Source organism: Lutra lutra, chromosome 2 (assembly GCF_902655055.1).
Source record: "Lutra lutra chromosome 2, mLutLut1.2, whole genome shotgun sequence".
NCBI classification, from domain to species: Eukaryota; Metazoa; Chordata; class Mammalia; order Carnivora; family Mustelidae; genus Lutra; species Lutra lutra.
Genome location: NC_062279.1, coordinates 14,436,144 through 14,462,100, shown reverse-complemented (window position 1 = coordinate 14,462,100; position 25,957 = coordinate 14,436,144). Strand labels below are relative to the sequence as shown.

The following is a 25,957-nucleotide window of genomic DNA, read 5'->3' as shown; positions in this document are numbered from 1 at the left end:
AGAGTTGCTCATAATATGCTCTTATAATTGTAATTGTTTGGTGTTGGTTGTGATCTCTCCTCTTTCATTCATGATTTTATTAATTTGGGTCCTTTCTCTTTTCTTTTTGGTAAGTCTGGCCAGGGGGTTATCAATCTTATTAATTCTTTCAAAGAACCACCTTCTACTTTTGTTGATTTGTTTTGTTCTTTTGGTTTCTATTTCACTGATTTCTGCTCTGATCTTTATTATTTCTCTTCTCCTTCTGGGCTTAGGCTTTCTTTGCTGTTCTTTCTCCAGCTCCTTTAGGTGTAGGGTTAGGTTGTGTATTTGAGACCTCTCTTGTTTCTTGAGAAAGGCTTGTATTGCTATATACTTCCCTCGTAGGACTGCCTTTACTGCATCCCACAGATTGTGAAGAGCTGTGTTTTTTTCATTTGTTTCCATGCATTTTAAAATTCTTCTTTTAATTTCCTGGTTGGCCCATTCATTCCTTAGTAGGATGCTCTTTAGCCTCCATGTATTTGAGTTCTTTCCAACTTTCTTCTTGTGGTTGAGTTCTGGTCTTAAAGTATTGTGGTCTGAAAATATGCAGGGAATGATCCCAATCTTTTGGTACCATCTGAGGACCCAATTTGTGACCCAGGATGTGATCTATTCTGGAGGACGTTCCATGTGCACTAGAAAGAATGTGTATTCTGTTGCTTTGGGATGGAATGTTATGAGTATATCTGTGATGTCCATCTGGTCCAGTGTGTCATTTTAAAGCCTTTATTTCCTTGTTGATCTTTGCTTAGATGATCTGTCCAGTTCAGTGAGGAGGGTGTTAATTCCCCTACTATTATTGTATTACTGTCAAAATGTTTCTTTGATTTCTTTATTAATTGGTTTATATAATTGGCTGCTCCCATCTTAGGGGCATAGATATTAAAATTGTTAGATCTTCTTGTTCAACAGACACCTTGAGTATGATATAGTGTCCTTCCTCAGCTCTTATTATGGTCTTTGGCTTAAAATCTAATTTGTCTGATATAAGGATTAGCACCCCATTTTTCTTTTGATGTCCGTTAGCATGGTAAATTGTTTTCTACCCCCCAGCTTTAAATCTGGAGGTGTCCTTCGGGTCTAAAATGAGTCTCTTACGACAGCATATTCGATGGCTCCTTGCTTTTTAATCCATTCTGATACCCTGTGCCTTTTGATTGGGGCATTTAGCGCCATTACAATCAGGGTAACTATTGAAAGATATGAATTAGTGCCATTGTATTGCCCTGTGAGGTGATCTGTTACTGTATATTGTCTCTGTTTCTTTCTGGTCTATGTTACTTTTAGGCTTTCTCTTTGCTTAGAAGACCCCTTTCAACATTCCCTGTAAGGCTGGTTTGGTGTTTGCAAATTCTTTTAGTTTTTGTTTCTCCTGGAAGCTTTTTATCTCTCCTTCTATTTTCAGTGAAAGCCTAGCTGGATATAGTATTCTTGGCTGCATATTTTTCTCGCTTAGTGCTCTGAATATATCATGCCAGTCCTTTCTGCCCTGCCAGGTTGCTGTGGATAGGTCTGCTGCCAATCCAATATTTCTACCGTTGTAGGTTATAAACCTCTTCTGAGCTGCTTTCAGGATTTTCTCTTTGTCTCGGAGACTTGTAAGATTCACTATTAGATGACGGGGTATGGACCTATTTTTACTGATTTTGAGGGGTGTTCTCTGTCCTTCCTGGATTTTGATGATTGTTTCCTTTCCCCAAATTAGGGAAGTTCTCCACTTATATAATTTGCTCCAATATACCTTCTGCCCCCTCTCTCTTTCTTCTTCTTCTGGGATCCCAATTATTCTAATATTGTTTCATCTTATGGTATCACTTATCTCTTGAATTCTCCCCTCGTGATCCAGTAGTTGTTTATTTCTCTTTTTCTCAGCTTTTTCATTCTCCATCATTTGGTCTTCTGTATCACTAATTTTCTCTTCTGCCTCATTTATCCTAGCAGTAAGAGCCTCCATTTTCGATTGCACCTTATTCATGGCTTTTTAAATTTCAACTTGGTTAGATTTTAGTTCCTTTATTTCTCCAGAAAGGGATTCTCTAGTATCTTCTATCCTTTCTTTAAGTCCAGCCATCATCTTTATAATCGTCATTCTGAACTCTAGTTCTGACATCTCACTAACGTCTGTTTTGATTAGGTGTCTAGTAGTTGGTACTGCCTCTTGTTCTTTTTTTTGAGGTGAGTTTTTCCACTTTGTCATTTTGTCCAGACAAGAATAGATGAATGAGAGAACAAAAATGCCAAGAGGGTAACAATGACCCCAGAAAAATATACACTCAACAAATCAGAAGAGACCTGAAACCAGGGGGGACAAGAAAGGAAAAAAAAAAAAATCAGGCTGGTGAATAGAACAGAGCCACACACTTGATTTTTGGTGTATTTTGGTCTGTTAGAAGAAACAGGGTCCCAAAATTTTAAAGAAAGAGAAATATGTATATATTTATATATATGTATATATTTATACATATTTCTCTTTCTCTCTCTCTCTCTCTATATGTGTGAATACAATGAATGGATAGGTTATGACTATAAAGATGAAAATTAAGATTTTAAAAAAGGAGTTGATAAGATACGAAGCTGGAAAGGTATTGATAAGATCAGATGTTGGTTAAAATAGGAAAGAGGAAAAATTAAAAAGAAAGAAAAAGAAAATTAAAAAAAATTAACTTTGAGAGACTAAAGAATCAGGGGAAAATAGACATGAATTCTATGTGCTGTATTCCCCTACTGCTGGAGTTGTGCAGTTCTCATTGATCAGTAAACTTGGTCTTGGCTGGATGTTCTTGCTGATCTTCTGGGGGAGGGGCCTGTTGCAGTGATTCTCAAATGTCTTTGCCTGAGGTGGAATTGCACTGCCCTTGCTAGTGCCGGGGTAACTAATCTGCGCAGGTTCACTCTCGGAGCTTTTGTTCCCTGAACGCTTTCCATAGAGCTTTGGAGGACGGGAACAAAGATGGCGGCCACCCAATCTCCGGCCAGAGGAGTGGAAAGCTCAGAGCCCCATTCCTCAGTGCGCCCTCAAAGAAAAGCAGTCAATCCCTCCTGTTTCCCTGGTCTCTAGTCGTGCTCTGTGCTCACCCGGCCTGTGAGCAAATGTTTCTATCTCTGGCACACGGCCCCGTTTGGAGTCTCCAAACCCAGCAGATTCCTACAGAGCGCTCCTGTGCTGTTCCTCCCAGAGGAGGAAGGAGTGGGGGGTCTCTCCGGATCTGCCACTTTTTGGGGTCCCTGCTAAAGAGCAGTGGCCTGAATGTGCTTTGGATCATGGTTTATGGAAACCCTGAGCTGAGAGCCAACCTCCTTGACTCTGTCTATGCAGCCATCCTCCCCGATCCAATACCTGGGAGCTCTGCTGCACTGGGGTACCCCTGGTTGTTCTGTGACCCCGAGGGTCCTGAGACCACACTGTCCCCACCGCTGATAGAGGCTCCCTCTCCGCTGAGGTCTATTTTCCTGTATATTGCCTCAGATTCACTTCTCCACACGTCCTACCTTCCAGAAAGTGGTTGCTTTTCCTGCTCATAGAATTGCTGCTCTTCTTCTCTTCGATCTGTTGAGTTTCTAGGTGTTCAGAATGGTTTGAACTATCTAGCTGAATGCCTGGGACCAGATGAAATTTAGGTCTCCTACTTCTCCACCATCTTGCTCACGACAGTTCTGTATATGTATGTAAATCTAGACAAAAACTATAGTAACATTTGTTTTTTAAGAGGCGTGGTGTAGATAATGAAAGGGAGCAGGAAAAGAAGATGGACATGGAAACAAATAGGGAGTGATCACTCCTGAAGCTGTTTTCTAGGATGTGTGCTCTGACTTGCCCAAACCTAAATGCTACATGGTACTTCTGGTAGCTTAAGGAAAAAGAAGTAAGTTTTAAAATTTATGTATGAGTGGACAATACACTACCACAACCTTTTGAAACAGGTCGTTTTAGACTTGAGATTTAAACAGCTCTGGAAGAGTGTCAGAACTTAAGGAGGCAGGAACAAAGAACCTCCTTCCTCTGTTCACTCCGATGCCATCCCCAGTGTCACTGTTGCCCTCTTTGACTGCTCTAATGACCGAAGAGGGTCTTTCCTTCAGTGGCGGCTCCCTGCCATGGCGCCGCTTTCCAAATTCCAGGGTTAAGATCTGAACCTACAAAAGCCCCTGAAAGTTTCTTAAAAGAAACGAAACACATCCTTTGAGTGTCCGGAGAGCAAAAGGAAACAACTTGCGTTTACCAGTCTCCATCTGGACCGCGGTGCTCTTCTTCCTGCCCTGGTTCTTCTTCTTCTTCTTCCCGTGCTAACTGCCGTTCCACAGCCAGGAGCTCGGCTGATGTTCTTGCAAGTAAGGCGGACACGGCGTCCTGGGGAGTAGAAAGCATATGGTAATGAACATGATCTACAATGAGAAATTATTTAAAAACTCATCAGGTTGGACGTAAGCTTCCAGTGTGAAAAAGAAGGTAGTACAGGACCTAATCCTCCTGCTGAGAACAAATACAGAAGCTGATAAAATAAAATAAAAAGCAACAAATAAACAAACCTCCAGCTGTTTTAAAGCAATGGAAGAACATCATAGGCAATCAGGACTAGAGGCCAAGATCCCAGGGAGGAAGTGCAAAGAGGTGAAGTGGACGTCAATTGCCACTCTTCTCCCTTGGGGCCATGCGTCAGCTCTAGCAGTGGGGCGTACAGGCTAAACTTGTGGCTGTTCAGAAGACTGGCAGTATCGATAGGATGCAAAGATGGAAACCGAGCTAAACCACCATGGCGGGCAGTGCGCAATGGGCCAGAGAGAGGAACCGCAGTGGGTCCAGTATTTGTACAATATTCTTGGTGTGCTATTTGCCATTCCTAAGTGGCGTATGTGAAAGCAAGTGGTGAGAAACCAAACAAACCCAGCTGTGAGGAGGCTAACACAGGAAGCAGATGCTTCAGTTTCTTTATGGTCTCAGGTCTTTTTTTCCCTGGGGAGAGGAAAATTGGAACCTAGGTCCTCCAAGTGATCCAGGTGATCTGTAACCTGCCTTCTGGAAGAACATTAAATCCTCTCCGGAGCAAGGTATCAGCCAGAGCCTCTACCATTCTTCATACATAATATCCAGCATCCACCAGAAACAGGACCCAGTGAATGACTGAAGGCCAAGAAGAGCAACAGATGAGACGAAGGAGGCAGGTCTACAGGTGATCCATATACTGTAGGTATTCAGAGAAAGAATTTAAGTTTTACAATTAGTATGGTTCACGAAAACTGATGACATGATGAAGAATTTCACTAGTGTATACAGAAAGGACACCACATTAACACATCTGAGTGAAACTGCTGAAAACCAAAGAAAGAGAGAAAATCTTGAGAACAGTGAAAAAAAGATGCATTAACTTTTGAAGGATCAGGCTGTTCTCCAGCAGTTCAACAGAACCAATGGGACACCAGATGACAACAAAATGGTATCTTCAATGTGTTCAGAGAATTAACTGCCCACCTACAATTCTGAATATGCAGAAAGAAAGTCCTTCACAAGTGGAAAGGAAGACACTGACAGATCTTCACTGGAAGAAATACCAGAGGGAGTTCTTCAGGTGGAAGGAAAATGCCCAAATGCAAGCACACTAATGCTGAAAGAAATGAAATACACCACGAAGGGTAAAGATGTGGGGAAATCTAAAAGAGTACGACTGTCAATAAAACACTAATACTTGTAGGATTTAAAATATACGTACCTAAAATACATGACCAATAATTTCACGGAAGGAGAAAGGGAATAATATAAAGTCTTTTAACACTCTTACACTGCGTGGGAAAAAGTAAAAGCATGTAATTTAAGGTAGCTTCTAATAATGCCAGGATACATGCTGTATCACTAGGGATACAGCAAAAATAAAAAAACTGTATTACTAATGATCTAATAGGAAGGAAAATGAAATGTAAAAATAAATGACTAATCCAAAAGAAGGAAAATGAGGAACAAAGAAATGTAAAAATGAAGAAAATGAATGTAAAAAATAATGCCTAATCCAAAAGAAGGAAAACAAGGAACAAAGGATAGCACTGAAAGAAAACAAACACAAGAAAATAGGCTCAAACCCAAATATATCACTAATAGCATTAACTGTAAATGAACAAGTATTCCATTAAATGGTAAAGATTTTAAGACGGACAATAAACCAAAACCACTCTATACTGCTTACAAGTGAAACACTTTAAATCAAAGAATTCAGAAGTGTTGAAAGTAAAAGGATGGAAAAAGATAGAACCATGAAAACACTAACCAAAAAAAGGGGCTGAGATAGCTTTATGAACACCAGACAGAATTTTTAAAAATTAGAACAAATAAAGAGGGACATTTTATAACAATAAAAGGGCCAGTTGAACAGAAAGCTAAAACAATGCTAAATTTATATTTATCAAAGAATATAGACACAAAAGTCAGAAAGCAAAGACTAACAAACTAAAAGGAGAAACAGATGTCTATAATCACAAGTTGGGAGATTTTAATATATCTCTTAACAACCGGTAAAATAAGAGAACTGAAAAACCAGTAAATGTGGAAGATTTGAAGGACAAAATGAACAAACCTGACCTGCAGAATGCATTCTTTTCAACAACACACAGAACTTTTACCAAAATTGACCACATTCTAAGCCATAAAGCAGGGTTAATATTCTGTATGATTGAAGAGTATGTACTCTAGTCCCTGAAAACAGTGAAATACATCTAGAAACCAATAATAAAAAGATAACTAGAAAACCCCACTGTTTGGGAATTAAGTAAACATACTTCTAAAAAATCCTTATAGACCAAAAAAGAAATTACAATGGAAATTATAAACTATTTAAAATTCAGGAATGGTAGCATATTTTAATAATCTCATATTATCGAATGTGGAAAAACAGCCAAAGCTATGCTCAAAAAGAATTTTTTAGCCCTAAATGCATATATGGGTAAAGAAGGTTGTTAAACAGTGGTCTAACTCAAGAAGGAAAAAAATACAGCATATTAAACCTAAAGAAAGTAGAAGCAAGGAAATAATAAAAGAGCAGAATTAACAAAGTAGAAAAACACACACATAAATAGAAAAAAAAAAAATCATAGAGCCAAACGTGTTTCTTTGAATAAAATAAAACACCTGACAAGTCCCTGGCAAGAGGGAGAAAAAATAGAAATGGTAAGAATTACCCATGTCAGAAACAAAACAGAGAACATAGCAAAGTCCTTGCATATATAAAAATAAGAAGGTATCATGAATAACTTTGCCAAATTTTTGGTAATATAGATAAAACAGACAAATCCTATAGAAAATACTACTTTTACCAAAATGAATGTAAGTACAGAAACCTGGAATAGTCCTATATGTAATAAAGAAATTGAATCTGTAATTAAAAAACATTTCACCAGCCCTTTTCAACTGGGATTCTGTGAGAATTAAGCCTAATGACCTCTAGTATCCATTATATTAAAGCAAAACAAAACAACACTTAGAATGCCATAAGTTACATGTCATCCTTGGGACAAATAAGAAAGTAGTCACTGAAAACATTTTTTATAGTGCTTACTTCCTTTGCAGAGCCTTAGTTGAGAAAGGTTGCTTCTCAAAAGAAAATTACAGGCTGGGCTGGTGAATTTTCTTGGGAATTCTGAATATTAAGGAAGATAGGACACCATCTCACAAAAACCTTCTGTGGAGAGTAAAAAGGAATGCTTTCTAACTTAATTATGAAGCCTGTAAAACCTTGATATCAAAAAATGACATTACAAAAAAAGAAAACTAAAGATTAATTTCCCGCATGAACGTAAAGAAAACTCAAACACAAAATCAAGAAATCTAATCCAGCAACGTATATAAAAACATATACACCACAATGAAATCTGTCCTATCCTAGGAATCCAAGGGTGGTTTAACATTCAAAAGTCAATCAATGTATAATTCACTACATTAAGAGAATAAAAGAGAAACAATGATGTAATCATTTAAGAGTAAACAGTAAAAATGTTTGATAAAATTCAATATCCATGTATAATAGAAAGCCTCAGCAAACTAGAAAGAGTAAGAAACTTCTTTAATCTGAGAGCAATTATCTATAAATAGCTTCAAAAATCATTCTAAATGGTGAATAATTGCTAGGCCTCGCTTTGAAAAAAGTATAGTATTTTCTACAGAGGTAGACAACTACGCCAACAGAATAGAACAGGATACCCATGAACAGACCCCCCCCCCCCCCATGGCAGGTCACTGGACTCATGACAAAGATGACACTGTCATGCAGCTGGGAAAGAAAATCTTTCTACAAATGATGCTGGGTCAATCAGCTATGACGTGGATAAAAAGGAATCTTGACCCCTACCTCACACTTTATACAAAAAGTAATTTCAGTTGAATTTAGATCTAAATGTGAACAGCAAGGCAATAAAGCTTTTATAAGACAAAGCTTTTATAAACCATCTTCATGATCCTGGGGTGGTGAATAGTTCTTAAATAGCAAAGGAAATACTGAGCATACAGGGAAAAACTGATTAGTAAGACTACGTTAAGCCTGAGTCCTTCTTCTATTCACCAAAAGGCAACATTAAGAAAATGAAAAGGCAAGTCACAAAATAGTAAAAGATATTTGGAAAAAAACAAAACCTATTAGACAAAACACTCAAGTCTAAAATTAAGAACTGCTACCAACCTATTTAAAAAAAGAGAATCCAATAGAAAAAATAGAAAAAAATCTTGAACAGACATTTCACAAAAGATGACATCCATCTGGCCATTAAACATTATAATCAGGGGAATGGAAAAACAGGAGAGTACTATCTATCTATCTATCTATCACAACGGCTAAAATAAAGAAGATAAATAAAGACATGTAGGAGATGCTAATAGCAACACTACTCATAACAGCCCCCGAATCAGAAACTCAAATGTCCATTGAGAGCAGAATGGATAAAGAAAGTGATATAATTGTACAATGACCTCTCACGCAGCACGGAGCATGGATGAACTACAATTACACAAAACAACACAGGTGACCTCCACAAACATATTGCTGAACAGGAGATGCCAGACACGAAAGAACATGCACTGAATGACTCCATTATATCAAGTTCAAAGACAGAAGTCAGGATGGAGATGATCTTTAGGGGAGAGTGGTAATGACTAAATGGGGCACAAGGGAGGATTCTGGGGGTCCCGGGAATGCACTATACCCTGGGTGGTAGCTACATAGGTGTGTTGACTTTGTGGAAATTCCCTGGAAAATTCACATTCACACTACCTGTGGACACTTCGTTAAAATCTCTCCATCACTCCTCTCCACAAACGAAGCGAGTTAAAGTGAGATTAGAATAAGATGACAACACTGTGAACCTAAGAAACACCTATAGAATACTCATGCAGTAAAGCAGAGCACACACTTTCCCACGGGCACAGAGAACATTCCCCAGACGGCAGCGTATGCGACAAGCCGCAGGGAACTAGAAGGACTGAAATCCTACAAAGTGTGTTCGACGACCACACTGTAATGACATAAAAAATCAGTAATACAAGGAAATCATAAGACGTAACAAAGATGTGGAAATTCACACATTCTTAAATATCCATGAGTCAAAGAAGTCACAAGGAAAAATCAGAAAACACGTAGAGATGAATGAACATGAAGACCTATCAGAGCTGGTAAGACACTGCCTCCACCGCACTCAGCAAGACATTTATAGCTGGGAGTGCCTGTGTCAAAGCAGAAGAAAGATCTCAAATCTATAACCTAAACTTCTACCTTAGGAAATGGAAAAAGAGTAAACCTAAAGTAATCAGAAGGAAGGAAATAATAGAGACTACTGTCTCTCTCTCTCTAAAAAAAAAACAAAACCAAAACAAAAAAACAACAAAAAACAGGATTGTCAGATGGAGTCCTGTGTCGGGCTTCAACTGAGCCTGGAGCCTGCTTAAGATTTTCTCTTTCCCTCTCCCTCTGCCCCTCCTCCCTGCCCCTCTCTAATAATAATAATCATAATAATGACAGAGTAGAAATTTATGAAATAGCAGATAGAGAAATATTAGAGATCAGTGAAACCAAAAGGTGATTCTTCGAAAAGATTCAAAAAAGCAAAAACTTTTAGCTAAATTAACCAAGAAAAATAGAGAAAAAGTTCAAATTACTGAAACTAGGAGACAAAGAGGGGATATCACCGTCAAATCCACAGAAAAAAAATGAATTATAAGGGTTACTACAAACAACTGTTTGCCCACAAGTCAGACAACCTAGATAAATGAACACATTCTAGAAAGACACAAAACTACTCAAAGTAACATTATAACAAAGTTCTGAGTAGACTTATAATAAGTAAGAGACTGAATTAGTAAACAAAAACTTTCCCAAGGTTCAAATCCAGAGGGTTTCACTGCCAAGTTCTACCAAACATTTTAAGAAGAATAATACCAATTCTTCTCAAACTCTTCCAAAAGACCGTTTACGAGGGAATACTTCCTAAACTCATTCCGAGGCCAAAATTACTCTGATGTTGAAACCAAAGACATCAGGAGAAAACTATGAATACAGAAAAAAAAAAAAAAAACTCAACGAACTACGAGGAAACTAAATTAATAACATAAAAAGGATTATACACTATGACTAAGTGGGATTTATCCCAGGAATGCGATGTTGGTTTGACATCTGAAAATCAATAAACCATATGAACAGAATAAAGGATAAAAACCACATGTCATCTCAAAAGAGCCAGAAAAGCACCAGTTAAATCCACAGCTTTTACAATAAAACACTCAACAAACTAGGAAATGGATTTCCCTCCACTCGATGAAGGGCAGCTACAACAAACCACAGCAGAAATCATACGTAACATGAAAAACTGAAAATTTGCCCCTAAGATCCCATCCATGACAAGGATGTCTGCTCTCACCACTTCTTACGATATCAAAATGGAAGTTCTAGCCAGGGCGAAGGGGCAAGAAAACAAAATAAAAGGCAACTGGAAAGAAAGAAGTAAAACCAACTCTATTTGCGGAAGATCGAATCTTACCTATAGGAAATCCTAGGGAATCCACAAAGGAACTATTTGACCTAATAAACCTGGTCAGTGAGGTTGCAAGATACAAGACAAGTAGTCAAATCAACTGTGCAATGGGTAATCTGAAATGAAATTACGAAAACAGTTCTATTTACAATAACATCAAAAAGAATAAGTTAACCAAAGATGTAAGATTTTGGGCTCTGAAGAGGGCAAACCATTTTTTGAAAGAAGTTAATGAAGACCCAAATAAATGGGAAGATATCCTGTATTCATGATCAGAAGACTTAAAACTGATAAGATGACAATACCCTCCAAACTGATCTACAAGCTCAAAGCAATCTATATAAAAATCCTACCTGCTTTTTTCTTTTCTTTTTTTTTTTTTTTCAGAAGTTGACAAACCGATACTGAAATTCATATGGAAATTCAAGAGACCCCAAATAACCCAAACTATCTTAAAAAAGAAAAACAAAGCTGAATAACTCATGTGTTCCTATTTCAAAATAACTACAAAGCTACAGTCATCGTGATACTGTGATGTTGGCACAAATAGACATACAGATTAACAGAACAGAATTTAGAGTTCAGAAGTATAAAGGATCGTATTTGCGGTAACGTGGCTTTCAGCAAGGGTACCAAGTGGGGAAAGATTAGTGTTTTCAATTAAGCGGTACTGCGAGCAACTGCATACCTACCTACAAGAAAATGGAATTGGACCTACTCCTCACATCACACAGAAAGAAAAACTCAAAAGGATCAGAGACCTAAAAGTAACACGGAACTTTCAAACTCTCAGAAGAAAACACAGGACTAAATCTTTATGATGTTCGGCTGGGCAAAGTCTTCCTAGATAGGACACCCATAGCACAAGCAATGCAAGGAAAAAAAACAAACAAACAAACAAAAAAAACAGGCAATCTGGACTTTGATCAAAATTTACAATTTTGTATTGCAAACAAAACCACCAGGAAGTGAAAAGAACCCACCGAATGAGAGAAAATATCTGCAAGTCATTTATGGATAAGGGACTTGTATCAGAATATATGAGGAACTTTATAACTTAATAATAAAATAATAAATAAAGAGATAATAATCAAGTGAAATAGTAAAAAGATGAAGTCATCTAAAACACAAAGGATCCAACTAGGCAGCTCTCAAAAAAAAATTAAAAATATGCCAATGGCCCATAAGTCCATGAAATGTGCTCAGTATCAGGAGTCATTAGGGAACTATACATCAAAACCACAATGAGTGCCTCACACCGCCTGGCCAAAATCAGAAAGACAAGTAATAACGTGCGGCAAAGCTGGGCTGGCAGGAGCCTGCGCACATTGGTGAGGGTGGAACGGTGCCCCACTGTGGAAGACAGCTTGTCAGCTCCTCGAGACGTTAAAACACAGAGCTATGACCCAGCAGGTCCACCCCTAGGTACGGACGCCAAAGAGGAATGGAAACGTATGTCCTAACAAACCCTTGTACAGATGTTCACAGCAGCGGTGTTAATAGTCAAAAAGTGGAAACAGCCCAAATGCCCATGTACTGATGAACAGATAAACTAGTACATCCACATAATAGAGCATTCTTCGGAACGATAAGGGAATGGGGTACGAATACACGCTAGCGTACGGAGGTACTCTGAAAACGTGACGCTAAGTCGAAGAAGTATTATTCCATGTATATGAAATGTCCACGGTAAGCAAATTTACGGAGGCAGAAGGATGAGTGGTTGCCTCGGGGGAAAGGCCTTAGGGAGGACGGGGAGCCACTGCTCATGAGTAGGGAACCTTTCTGGGATGATGACAATGTTGGAAGACTACGTCGTGGTGACGGTGACCCAGCTCCGTGAATACACTAAAAACCACTGAACGGTGTGGGTCGGATGGGTGGACTGTGCGTTTTCCATGGAGGAACCACGTGGTATGTCAATTACACTGCATCAAGCTGTTCAAACAATTTACCACACTGGACCAATGGGACCATCCCATCGGCGCTCTCCAAGGTCCAAGTCCGATTTCATCATCTCGTGTGCCTCCCTTAGCGTCGACCACAAACCGGGGCGCGTGACACAACCTTGACCCACACTCTTGCTTCCCTTTCACCACCCACCATGACGTCCACGGTCGTTCCTTGCACCCAAGAGATGATCAGTGATTATCTGACTTCTGCTCAGTAAACTCCTTCCTCAGAGATAACCGAACATGCACTTGAACTTGGTAACGACGTTCACAGACGCCAAGTCAGTGATGAATGGCTTCCCAGAATGTCCCCTCTGTAAATTTTTAGAAGTGCTGAATGTGGATGGCCTGTTGGTTTATAACAAACTCAACAGAAAATATTTATCGCTTTACTGATGTAACAAATAGTGACTAAGACAATCTTTAGCCTTAGTCATTTAATGGCTGCAAATGATCCGAGTTCCGAATGTATAACCTGAGCACAACATATAAAAGTATAAATTTAGGGACGCTTGAGTGGCTCAGTGGGTTAAGCCTCTGTCTTCGGCTCAGGTCATGATCTCAGGGTCCTGGGATCAAGCTCCGCATCGGGCTCTCTGCTCAGCGGGGAGCCTGCTTCCCCTCTCTCTCTGCCTGCCTCTCTGCCTGCTTGTGATCTCTATCTCTCTGTCAAATAAATAAATAAAAGCTTAAAAAAATAATAGATAAATAAATAAAAGTATAAATTTAAAGCGAAAGGTTTTCCAGAGTCACCTAACCCCGCTATGACTCCACATCAGTTTATTCTGATGGAAGGAAGTGTGAGCAGAGGCGAGTGGTTCTTTATAAACTATACCTGAAACGAAGCTGGAAATTTTCTTTCTTTCTGGTTTAGAGTTGTTGGGAAGCTGCGAGGAAGGGGCAAGCTGGGGGAGGAAGGGTAGTGAAGGTGATTGGGAACAGGCCGGTACCACGGCATTCCACATTCCACATTATTTCCTTTAGTCATGCCTTTGTACTCCAATTTGGACTCACCAAGTCTATCGCATCTATTAATGACTGAGTTGTTTGAAATACAGAGTCTTCATTTCCTTCATCGTTCTTTTTGCAAGACATTTGCTTGGAAGGAAGCAGGTTATACCACAGAGTGAAAATCTCGCTGGAAAATGGTAAATCAGCCAGACTGATCTGAGTTCCAGCCTGCGTGAAACAAAAGGGGTGGGGGGAGAAAAGAAGAGAAAATAAAATGTTTAAATTCATATTTGCTTCCTCTCATGTAATTATTAAAGATTATTGGGCTAGCCTGTTTTAGGGTTTAAAAAAATGCAATAGTCATGATATAAAGAATTGGTGGATTTTGTTTTAAACCTGAAGGTGTGACGAAGTAAGAAATAACCCCAATCTAAAAGCTAACCCTAGGATTATTTGTGAGATACTGTTTTGCTAAAACCTAATGATTTAAGGATGCAACTTTCGGTATTTTTTAATGAAAAAGTCAAAAAATAAAAATAAACTAAGCATAAATCATAATACCTCTCACAATACCTGAGCACAACATATAAAAGTATAAATTTGTCTTTTGATCATTACTCACAAAAACCCATTATCCAGAGGCGCCTGGGTGGCTCAGTGGGTTAGGCCTCTGCCTTCGGCTCAGGTCATGATCTCAGGGTCCTGGATCGAGCCCCGCATCGGGCTCTCTGCTCAGCGGGGAGCCTGCTTCCCCCTCTCCCTCTGCCTGCCTCTCTGCCTACTTGTGATCTCTCTCTCTCTCTCTCTGTGTCAAATAAATAAATAAAATCTTAAAAAAAAAAAAAACCATTATCCAGTATAAAATTCAAAAACCAGGGGCACCTAGGTGGTTCAGTTGTTTAAGCATCTGCCTTCGGCTCAGGTCATGATCACAGGGTCGCGGGATCAAGCCCCATGTTGGGCTTCTTGCTCAGTGGAAACCTGCTTCTCCCTCTCCTCCCCACCCATGCTCTCTGTTACTATTTCTGTCTCTCTCTCAAACAAATAAATAAAATCTTAAAACAAAACAAAACAAAACAAAAACAAATAAAAATCTTACTGTGGTTCTTAAATGAGAGACCAGATAGCAAAATTTTTCTTTCAATTTGCAGAATGTCAAGAAAAGTTTTCATATTCCAGCAAATGACATATATGAGCCAGAATCTAATGAAATGGTACCATTTTTTTAAAGGCTGGTTAATTAACATAGTCACTAACTTAAGGAGCTTCTGACACACATATCTACTGTAGCAATCTGCTAGCCTAATGAGTCTGCCATCTTTGCTTCTTTTTATTGCCACGTAATATTATCAAATTTTTTTTCATACCAAGAAAAGGAAATACTAATAAATCTATCACCCTTATGAACTTTGTTCATCAAGAAGCGTACTTTTGTGTTTTTGATTGTACCGCAGAGAAAAGTTCAACCCGAAACCCATGCTACTGTTTGGACACACGGGCAGCCCCTCGCTGCCTGCATTTGACCATCCTGGGTACCTTTTCTGGTGTGTAATGGTTTTCTGGTTGTTATGTACAAGGGCATGTTAAACTCACCGTTAGTTATAGGTGACGTCTGCTGCATTATTAGCACTGAAACATCACATTCCTCTAAAAAGCAACATTTAAGCCTTCCTAGAAGCTATAATACCAGGGCTAGGGAGAATATAATAAAGGGACCGGACACTCAGTCTCCTGCTTAATTTAAACTTACAACAATGAATTATGTGTGGGATGTCTTTTTGCTATCCGGCTCCATTGTTCATCAGCTCTGTGACCCTAGACTTACTACCTCTTCTGAAAAGAGGGATAGTCATACCTCTTCCCTGAGACCATCATGAGGATTAAATGAGATAATGTGCACAAAACGCCCAGCACAAGAGTCATGTTGGGAGTAGTGAGCATGCTTCAGAGTGATCATCATGACAGAGGTCACAGGGCAGAACGGGAGACAGATTTTACAGAAAATCACAATTAATAAGCAGAACTGAGAGGTCTTGAATAAGAGAATGAAAACCAGCAATCCCCGCTTCAAATGAAAAAAAATTAGCGCACCACTGCTGTGCCCGAGGTCCTGGGCGGATCTGTGGGGTGTCAGGGCCAGCGCACGGGCGTCTAGAGAGCTCTTCTCAGCATACACCCCACCCAGGGCCTTCTGTGGTGACGGGGCCTGGGAAATCACCTACCAGGCACTCTTCATTCCGGTGTCTACTAACAGAGCAAAGGTCCACTCTCAGCGTCTTCTGCTGTAAGGCTGTTTGGGAAATGGCCACTCTGAACACGTCGTTGAATAAGATGCATTCTGTGGCCAGATGGACCTTTGTGCGAAACAGACAGCTGACGTCCGCTGAGGAGGGCAGCAGAGCAACCCTGAAGTAGCTGCAAAGAGCAAGAGTCAAAGGATTTCACTGGAACTTGGACGACACCATAGCCGGTCCGACCGCGCCCCGTGGCAGAGAGAAGGCTCCGTCCTCCGCCCACCCGAGCCCACGGTGCCCCGCGCCTGCTACTCAGCCCAAGGCTGCAGCAAAGACAAAATCCATGGAGCGGATGAATGTAACATCCCACCTGCCCGGGGACAGCCAATTCCGAAGTAAAGTTTTCTGAGTCTGGGACGATGGGATCGTGCAAAGCCAATTTGTCCCAAAGAGTCTTCACCCCCGAGAGTTAAACAGGGGTGCTGGTCATCATTTCCCAGGACTGGACTACACTACCCTACGAGCGAAAAAGAACTGCAAAGTAGCCTATGTGAAGCAAACCTACAAATCTACTGTCAAGCATCACAAAAGTTTCGATAACGAAACTTCGTAAAATTTCAAAGGGAGAGTTGTAAAAGTTTGTAAGCTTTGTAAAAATTCAAAGGGAGAGTTACGGAAAACCAGTGACTTCTCATACTACGTGCAGGTGATTTTTCTAAGCACATGTTACACGCGGGTTCACAATTCCTAGAAATGGCCCGAGGTATTTTCTTTTAAATCCCAGAAAGAAAAAGCCCATTAAATCTGCCCCCGACCCCGATTCTGGGCTGATCTAATTCCTATTTTAAAAGACGCCTTTCTCCAATTATGAAAACTGTAAATTCACAGGCAGGACTGAGGGATGTCTTACTATTTCTGTATTTTTACATCAGAATAGAAAACTGATGACACAATATATACAATTATGGAATTATCAGAATATAAAAACCGACTATGGAGAGTCAGCCTGAGGGGAATGCGGGGCCTTGCTTGGCTGCTGTTAAGGCTGGAGATGGGGCAGAAGAAATCTGTTCCCGAAAGCCAGGAGGGGAAGTACGGCTGCAGAGCTAGAATGGAGGGAAGCCATTTTCTGCCCCTCCAGACCTCCGTTTCCCTCTGTGCCAGTGGCCTAACCGCTTCCGCGACCCCAAAACGTTTCCACCAGAGGCAGCAGGGGAAGAAGGTCGGGACGCTCTTCCGTGCATCCTGCTGTAGGTGGGGTCTCTCCACAGAAGAGCAGGAGCCCACCAGCTGGAGGGTAGCTCTGCCTGGTGTAATTAATAATCAGAAAGTAAAATTTGAAATTGGGGGTGGGAGTGTCCATACATCCCTGGACCACTTTACGATACTTCCCTTTAGGCAGCGTCCTTATTTAGACCGAAGTTTTCATGTAGGGGCTTACGAACATGGCCCTAGACCTCTCAGGAAGGCGCAGACCAGTCAGATGAGTAACTGCCCGCGAGCCGGGCGCATCAGAGCTGCACTCACTGCCTGAGGACAGTCACGGGTCCTGAACTGTGCTGGCTGTCACCCTACCCTAGGGGTACTTTGTTTGACTTCCCAGGAGGAAAGTGAGAGTGACCGCGATTGGCTCGGCAGTGGCACATCTGGGGACGCCTGCCCTTAACAGCACGAGGTTAAAGAAGATGCGGGTTCTCTTTGGGGACTTCGGTAGTTTTCTCCCGACTGGTGGGATGGTTCTCCCTGTTCGTAGGTTTGACCTGGTGGTGTGGTCTTCTCCCAGGTGATGCCTCGCTGAAATGAAAAAGGCTGCTGACACCCCAGTATTTCAGCCTACTTGCTGGTAGGGAGAAGTCACAGATAATATCGTCAAGCCAGTCTTCCTTAAATACTACTGAGCGGCCTTCCTAATCTCAGTTCCAGGAAGCAGGCTCTCTGCGGTGATGCAGACAGACACTCCCCAGGAAGCCTTCCCTCCTTCGGGTCTCCCTATTAACACGGACCACCCCACCACCACCCCCGCACACACACCTTGATTTCAGGAGACCCTGCAGCCCACTCCCCTCCTGGAAGTCTACTCCCCTGCAGCTCTGATGACCGCCAATACACAGAAGCCACTCGCTCTGTTCTACTGTCTCCAGAACAATCTCACCTCGCTCTGTTTTTACTTAGACCCGGTTTCTTTTCTCTGACAAATCTTAGGAGTATTTGGATGTGAATTGAAAAGTAAACCCACAGGGAAAACATCCAGAACTCTTATATTTACTCTATGAAATGTCCTTCTCATTGAGGAATATACTCTCATCACTAAGGAGAGCATCCACCTGGCTGGGTCCAGAGTCTTGGGAGACACCCATCAATAGCTCTTTCTTATTTCCAAGTCCTTTTCTTTTTTTTTTTTTTTAAGTTTTATTTGTTTATCTGACAGACAGAGATCACAAGTAGGCAGAGAGGCAGGCGGGGGGTGGGGAGGAAGCAGGCTCCCCACCAAGCAGAGAGCCTGACGTGGGGCTCGATCCCAGGACCCTGAGATCATGACCCCAGCTGAAGGCAGAGGCTTTAACCCACTGAGCCACCCAGGCACCCATTTCCAAGTCCTTATACTGACAGACTGAGCAAAGTGTGAAGTGCAGAGCTACACGGAGATTCTGGATTTGAAGTCAGAGGTGCTGAGTTGAAATCTGGCTTCTTCCTGGGGTTCTCTGGCCATGGGCCTTTAGGAGAGCCCCTGAAAGGCTGGCTCCAGAGAGTGTCAACAGTGACGAAAGATCCCAGAGACACATGTCAGGAGAGACTCCCCAGGCAACAGGCCACATAGCATTATTACATCACTTAAGGTGAAATAACTTTAAGGAATTACTGTCACAGGGAGGCAAATGCTAGATGCTAAGGAATGACGCGCTTAAGTGTAGCATGATACGGCCTCTGGCCAAGGTGTATCGACAAGTGAAATTTGTTCACTACATTTTCATGTAAAAGATCAGAAAATTACATTAAACCAACAGCAGGTATAATTAGGCAACAACAAACATTTAATTAAATTAAAATAAAAGACTTAGGCCCAGCATAGCATAATACAGTTTCTGGTTGTAAAGAAACTCTTGGTTCCTAACCTAACCATGAATGGGTTGGATAAGGATCAAAATCTAGTACGCCTTTTGCACATTCTCCTTTTCTTTTCGTTTTATCCACTGTGGACTGAGGGCTTGGTCCTCCCTGTATGTTTTTTCCCCACGTTCATCTGGGCGAACTGCTCAATCACAACGTACAATTTATCACGTGTGAACAATACGCAGCTCTTCAATTTGTTCTTTGATTTTACTTACACTTTGAAGTATGAGGTATCAAGAAGGCATGAAGATTTCGGAGGCTGTGCTAAAATCACCATGAAGCTTGACCTTTTGGCGTCGTATCTGTCAGAAGAGAAGCCGATGAAACCAGGAAAGGGCACAGGCCAGTTTGTCCCTGCACCGAATTCTAGAACCGCCCTCCTCCACGTGCCTTCCCTTACCTGAGGCTGATCTGCACCTGGGCCGTCTCGACGATGGTGACATCCCCATCAACTGTAGGGAACATCTTCAGCTTCACTAGGCCTAGGGACAGGCAACAGGGGGGTGCAGGTGAACCGCTTATGAACACGGGTATTGACTGTCTCGGTTACTGTTTGCCATTTGCTGATTCTGAATGAAAACCTGAATTAACAGCACTCCTCAGCCTCCAGGGTACCTGACCCCAGGGAAAACTCACTCTTCTAGATCTTTCTTCACCTTTTCGAGAGGAGTCTGCCTCTGAGCCATTCAGGGAAAGACTTCCTGATGCCTGACTTTTCTGAGCCTGCCCGGGGGAGAGGGGTGTCCCTCCAATACCCCGAGATACATTCCAGGCTTTTAGAAATAGACACGAGAAGGTTCATGTTCCAAACGGGGAGTGGCCAGCAACTCCAACATTCTCCTTAAAATTGAGTTTTAAGTCTCCAAGCGGGTCAGATGGGAGGTTTCTATACACTGGAATTTTCAGGCCCATCATTTCTTTAATGCCCACCGCCCTTCCACAGCAGAGCGGACCACCAGGCTAGAGCCCACACACATGGCTAGGAGGAGGTAACCGTGTAACGCACAAGTGCTCCTACGAGTCCTTACTGTTTCACGAAAGCTTCGTAGACCCCGCTGTCTCCAGCCACAGACTCATCAGACACGGCAGCTGACACGCAGGCCGTCTTCTCCCCGAGCAGGTGGCTGGCTCTTCTTTTGGTAATGATTTTTCCACATCTAGGGAGGGGAGAGCGAGCGTGCTAATTAGGATTTATTATTAGGAAAAGTTAAATGTAAAAATACACACATGGCTTGGTTAGGAGCAATCCCAAGGACTTTGCATCTGGGACTCGAGGACGTCACTACTGGAGTGGACAGATGTGGCCGCTTCGAGGCATCCCGATGTTACAGAGGTCCCTGGGATGCCAGTTATTTTGATCATTGTTTGAGAAAGAATACAGTTTCTCTCCGCCCGGAAACACTTGAAGGGAAGGGATAAATGACACACAAGGCTGTCGGTCCCTTGCTTCTCTCTGTTAGGGATTCACTGCAGTCACCATCCGCTCGGTGGCAAGGAGCGAGCTGCATCCCTCAACTCTTAAAAGATATTTCTGGAACAGAGAGCATCTAGCTACTCGACAGCAAGAAAGGTTTCTGCCTCTTCGGCTCCCCCCTTCCCCCCCACACACCATAGTCTACATCTTGCGGGCTACCACGCTAACAGAAGCTAAAGAAAAAAAAAGTCTTTGACTTATAGAATTCCTCACCAGCTAATACCATCAGGGGGAAAAAAAAAACAACTTTGTGCTACTGAATCTTCAGCACCAACTCCCACTTAACTTTATCTCTAACTCATATTCACACACTGTGTCCTGCGGTGAGCAAGGAGCGCTCGTTGAAAGCCACGTTCCTATGGAGTGAGCCGCGAGCCCGCGCGCTCTTTCATCCGCCGGAGTGAGTGGGGATCAGGATTGCTATGCATCTCGCCCCGCTTCTGAGTCGTGACTTTACATCTTGTTAAGATGTTTAAGTTTTAACGCTTCAGATTACAGAATTGATTGCTACATTTCCCTTTTATTTCTGGCAGTGGGAATGCTTTCTCCTTGATGATCAAGTGCTGCTCTCCGCCCACCCCCCTTCGTGAGGGGTGAAGGTGATGACATGATTTATTGATTACCCCTGGGAATATCCGCGGCAGCTGAAACTGACTTTGACCATGACAGAGACTGAATGGAAGGACTTCGAAGTCATTCCAACGTGGTCTCTGTCCTCCAGCGGGGACTGGCACTGGGGAGTGGGATGTGCATAAGGGAAGTCGGCTTGACCTGCAGAAGATTCCAGAGTGCTGAGGGAGAGCGAGCGGCGTCACGACCCTGGGCTACCTGCCCCCCTCACACAGAGGTCAGACGCCCCCGAATGGACCGAGTGCTGGTGATCTGACCTCTAGAGGATGAGTCTTTATGGTTAAATATATGCTTTTAGCTGTTTTCACGCATGGCTCTCGACACGCTTTCCAAAGAAAGCTCTCGGATATCCTTCCTTTAGGGTGACTGCTTTCTAAGGTAGCAGCTTTCTAATACAAGATGCGTTTGAAAGGTAAGAGCTCTCTCCTGGAAGCTTTGGCGATGCTGCGTTCTCGGAGCAGACCCAGAGGCAGGAGCAAGGCTAGAGTCGGGCAAAGAGGCCCATGGACCCAGGTGGGGTCAGACCCTGGGCGGTTCTCTGGCAGCCAGCCTCACGGACCAGCCCCTCCAAACTGAGTGTTGAGAATGGGTCGCTGGGGAACATTCCAAATACACAAAGAGTGAAAACAGCTTTGACATGCTCAAGAACCTTCAAGTCCAAAGCACAGAAGCGTGGCACAGAAAACACGCCACTTTCTTCTCTTGCTTCCTCTTGTGCACTTTCATGTCAGCAGCCTGTGGTAGGAACCGGGCTCAGCACTGTCCGTACTGTTTAACCACACGCGGTAGCACTAATTACATGAACAGAGTACTCAGGAACAGAATGCTGAGTGCCAGGCCCCGTCAGAGGCTGTCGCTGTGCTCTGGCATCCATTCTCCCAGTCCCTTTCGGGGAAGGGCCTCTATCATCCCCACTCTGCAGGTGAGAAACAACAAAGCAGAGGGCCTGGGTAACGTGCTTGTGCTCGCTAGAACCAGAGGATGCAGGCACGGCTGGCTCCAGGGGCGGAAAGCACCGCCTGGCCCCCCACACCGCATCCTTCCTGGAGGGCAGAATGGAGGCCCCACTGCTGGCTTCCACTCGCCTGGAATCACTAAGAAAGCCACCCGTCTGCTCATTTTCTCTGACGTCAATGAGGTCGTTGACACATCACTTGCAGCTGTGGCCACTTCCAGGCAGTGCCACACAAACCACACAGATGTCCCCTGTGCCCTCCAAGCCGCCGGCAGGAGGGATTTCGGCCTCCAGGATCGGAAATCACACACACGTGCTGGGTTTGTCTCTCTCTTTAAACACTGAAACTGGCCAATGAGTTAAGACTTAGAATTCTCCAGACCAGAGATAGAAAATAAGGAGGCTTCTCAAAGCAGCAGAGAAGTACTTCTGAAGAGGCCTGGCCCCTTCTGTGTCATGGACACAGTGATGTGCATAGATCTGAACGGGGCTCTTGGGGACCCGAACTGGGGCTTTTAGCTCATGCTGCGTTTCAGGCTGGCTCCAGGGCAGACCACGGTCCTCGGGCCACAACGGTGGTTATCAGCCAACAAGGGTACCATCCTGTTCTTTACAACCATCTCTAATATATTGAGAGCTTCCGCCTTGCAAAGCGAAACAGATATTGAAGCAAAACAAAACTAAACAAAGACCGAAAAATGAAAACTTGCCCTCCGTTTCTGTCTCTGCACACGAAGGCAGTGGCGAGGGCATGATAGGCGGCACGCTTTCCTGGGCTGCAACTAGCAGAGCGGCCAGCAGATGGCAGGCTAACACTACCACATCGGAACCCGCTTCCCCCCCTCCCCAATTCACTTCGGGAAGAAAGGGAGAGAGGGGCATGAAACAAAAATTGTATTTATACAGAATTCCCTGAGCAATCTAAACATTGAACCCCGATAGTAATTAGCTGCTATGCTAATTGCCTTGGTTTTAATCTGTTTTAGGCCGACTTTTAAAAGAAAGCCCCCTTCTTTCGCCTTGCTATTTCAGAGCCCCAATCTATTTGGTGGTGTGAAGTGTGTTCACAAGACGTGTCCCCAGCCAGCTGCCACCGTACAAAGGGTTTCTGGACAATAGGACAGACACTTCGTGATTAAATCTATTAAGCAGGGAAGGCGACTTTTATTTGATAAAGAAAAAGTGTCTAGTCTAGGTATATCAGTAAAAACGCCTTCTCAAATGAAGCCGAGAGAGAGAGAGAAAGAAAGAGAGAGAGAGAGAGAGAAGGGTGGCGGGTGGTGGGGGGGGGGGAACCACAATTTGTTTCCATGGAAAAAGCAGCCCTCCCACCATTCTTCTTAAAATAATTAAGGGGGAGGAGCCAGAAGCAAAGGTCTCTGCTCACCTGCAGTTCCTTCATACAAGGGCTCCCGGGCACATTCCCCGAGGTCCTTATCCTCCGCCAGAGGCTGGGACACTCCTCCTGGATGAGAATCCAGCAAGATCTGACTTTCGCCGAGGCTGAGGTCTGCAAAATGGCCCCTCAATTCACAGTCTTCAAAGTCAGCAGTGAACCGATGGAGAGGGACATCGTGAGCAGACATGGGGAACGTGCCTTCTAGGACCAAGGGAGAGCCGGGAGGGGACAGGGAGGAGAGGGAGGACCGTGAGGACAGGGACGTCACAGACTTGGGGGCCTCAGTCCGTGGGGGTGTGTGGCCTGCGGCCGCGGCTGCCGCCCCACAGGGACCGCTCTGGCCAGGCTGGCTGGGGGACCTGACCACTTCGTTTTCATGGATGGTGGTGATGGGTCCGGAAGGAATGTAGCCGCCTTTCTCCTGCAGAAGGAGGTCCAGTTTGCACTGATAATCCGTGTCTGTCTGGTCGCTCTGACTGGTGTAATAGAGCTCTCCGGAACTGAGGGAGCTGAGCGAGCCCCTGCTGGAGGTGTTCAGAGACCCCCGGCTGGAGGCCAGGGAGCCCAGGCTGCTCCCAGACGACATGGACAGGGTGCTGGCCGAGAGGCTGAGGAGAGAGGGGCCCTCGCTGTGAAAACTGGTATGACACAGAAACCCAAGCGCGATGCCCACCGCCTCCTCCACATCCCAGAAGGAAGGAACCCAGTGGCGCCAAACAGCATAACGACGAGGGGGAGGGGCGGAAAAATAACCCGTTATTATGATATTACCTATTGCCACGCTGACTCATGAACACTTTCAACCTGGCTCTCTATACAGCAACTCTGTTCTGACTAAAGATCGAGTCCCTTTTGCAAAAACCAAAGCCAAGAAAGTAATGAACACCTACCAACAAATCTACCTGCACAGAGAGCCGGCAGCAAGTAGGCGATGTAATAATAGGGAAGGGGAAAGCAGTGCATATGGTACTGAGTGCTAGTGCAATTATTTTGGTTAAAGAATAAAGCTTTGAAACTTGACAGAGAACAAAGGCAAGCTGATGAAGACAGGTTTCACACAGGCCCCTGTCTCCCTCAGGGTGTGTGTGCTGAAGGAGTGAACACGTAGCTATTTTAAGGCAAATCTTTCCTTCCCCTCCCTTTTTAAAAGAAAGGGTGATCTGAAGAAATGTGCCATTTCCTAAGTATGTCTTCACAGCTAAAATATATAAACTATATCTTCTTCCCACAATATCTTCTGCCTATGACTTTGGGGTTTGTGGGGGGGAAAAAAAATCTATGCAACTTTAAATCTGATCATCCAAGTTTTAATTTTATTAGCATAATTATTTTATTTACTTTTTAAAAAAATATTTTATTTATTTATTTGAGAGAGATAAAGACTGAGAGATCACAGAGGCAGAGGGAGAAGCAGACATCCCGTCAAGCAGGGAGCCCAATGTGGGACTCGATCCCGGGGCCCTGGGACCATGACCTGAGCTGGAGGCAGAGGCATAACTGACTGAGCCACCCAGGTGTCCCAATTTTATTCACTTTCTAATAGTTGAACATAAAGGGAAAAGTAACCCAGAATGAACCACAACATGCCTGAATGTAGTCAAGAAAATGTAGTCAAGAAAAACCTTTCCCTCAAGAACCAAGCAGGCTTACCTTTTAAGTTGTGAATGCAAACAAGTAGTTAATTTAGTACTTTCTTCAAGTTTCTGTAGGAGCTCTTTCCTTCGCTCTTCCAATTTCAATCTAGAAAAAAGAAACAGAAATGAATTTATTTCCACGTAATTACAATAAAACAGAAACTAAAGGAAAAGATTCTTATTATACAAACATCATGTACCGTGAGGGGGAAACCCAAATGAATGGACAGGAGAGAAAACAGAGCCACGGACAAGAGGCAAAGTGGGCCAACCGTCCACAGCCACGCTTAGCAAAGAGGGAGATCTATTCCGACTCAACGTTACTGAGAATCTAAAAAATTCCAGTATTCTAAAATCTTCTTAAACGTTTTTTTTTTTTAAATTATGTTATGTCAGTCACCATATAGTACATGTTCTGTGATTCACAGCTTGTGTATAACACCTAAAGACTGTGCTCTCATGAGGCATGCAAAGACAGCCAGGAGGAAAATCACAAAAAAAAAAGAAAGATCACAGAATCCTTCCACAGGCCTGCGATTTGGCCTAAAGTTACTAAAACACTTGACAGGAGTAACAGAGAACCATGAAAGACTGTCCT

At 43.0% G+C, this 25,957-nt stretch overlaps 1 protein-coding gene across 1 annotated transcript in view; it reads right to left on the bottom strand.

Moving 5' to 3' along the window:
- WWC2 (WW and C2 domain containing 2) overlaps nucleotides 1–25,957 on the bottom strand; it is a 207,004-nt gene that overhangs the window by 35,624 nt on the left and 145,423 nt on the right. The window contains 11 exon segments of the mRNA XM_047714505.1: nucleotides 4,245–4,372; nucleotides 13,986–14,150; nucleotides 16,145–16,337; nucleotides 19,479–19,525; nucleotides 19,527–19,569; nucleotides 19,668–19,717; nucleotides 19,719–19,749; nucleotides 20,296–20,404; nucleotides 20,407–20,424; nucleotides 23,714–24,333; nucleotides 25,376–25,465. Coding sequence (XP_047570461.1) covers nucleotides 4,245–4,372; nucleotides 13,986–14,150; nucleotides 16,145–16,337; nucleotides 19,479–19,525; nucleotides 19,527–19,569; nucleotides 19,668–19,717; nucleotides 19,719–19,749; nucleotides 20,296–20,404; nucleotides 20,407–20,424; nucleotides 23,714–24,333; nucleotides 25,376–25,465 — 1,494 coding nt within the window.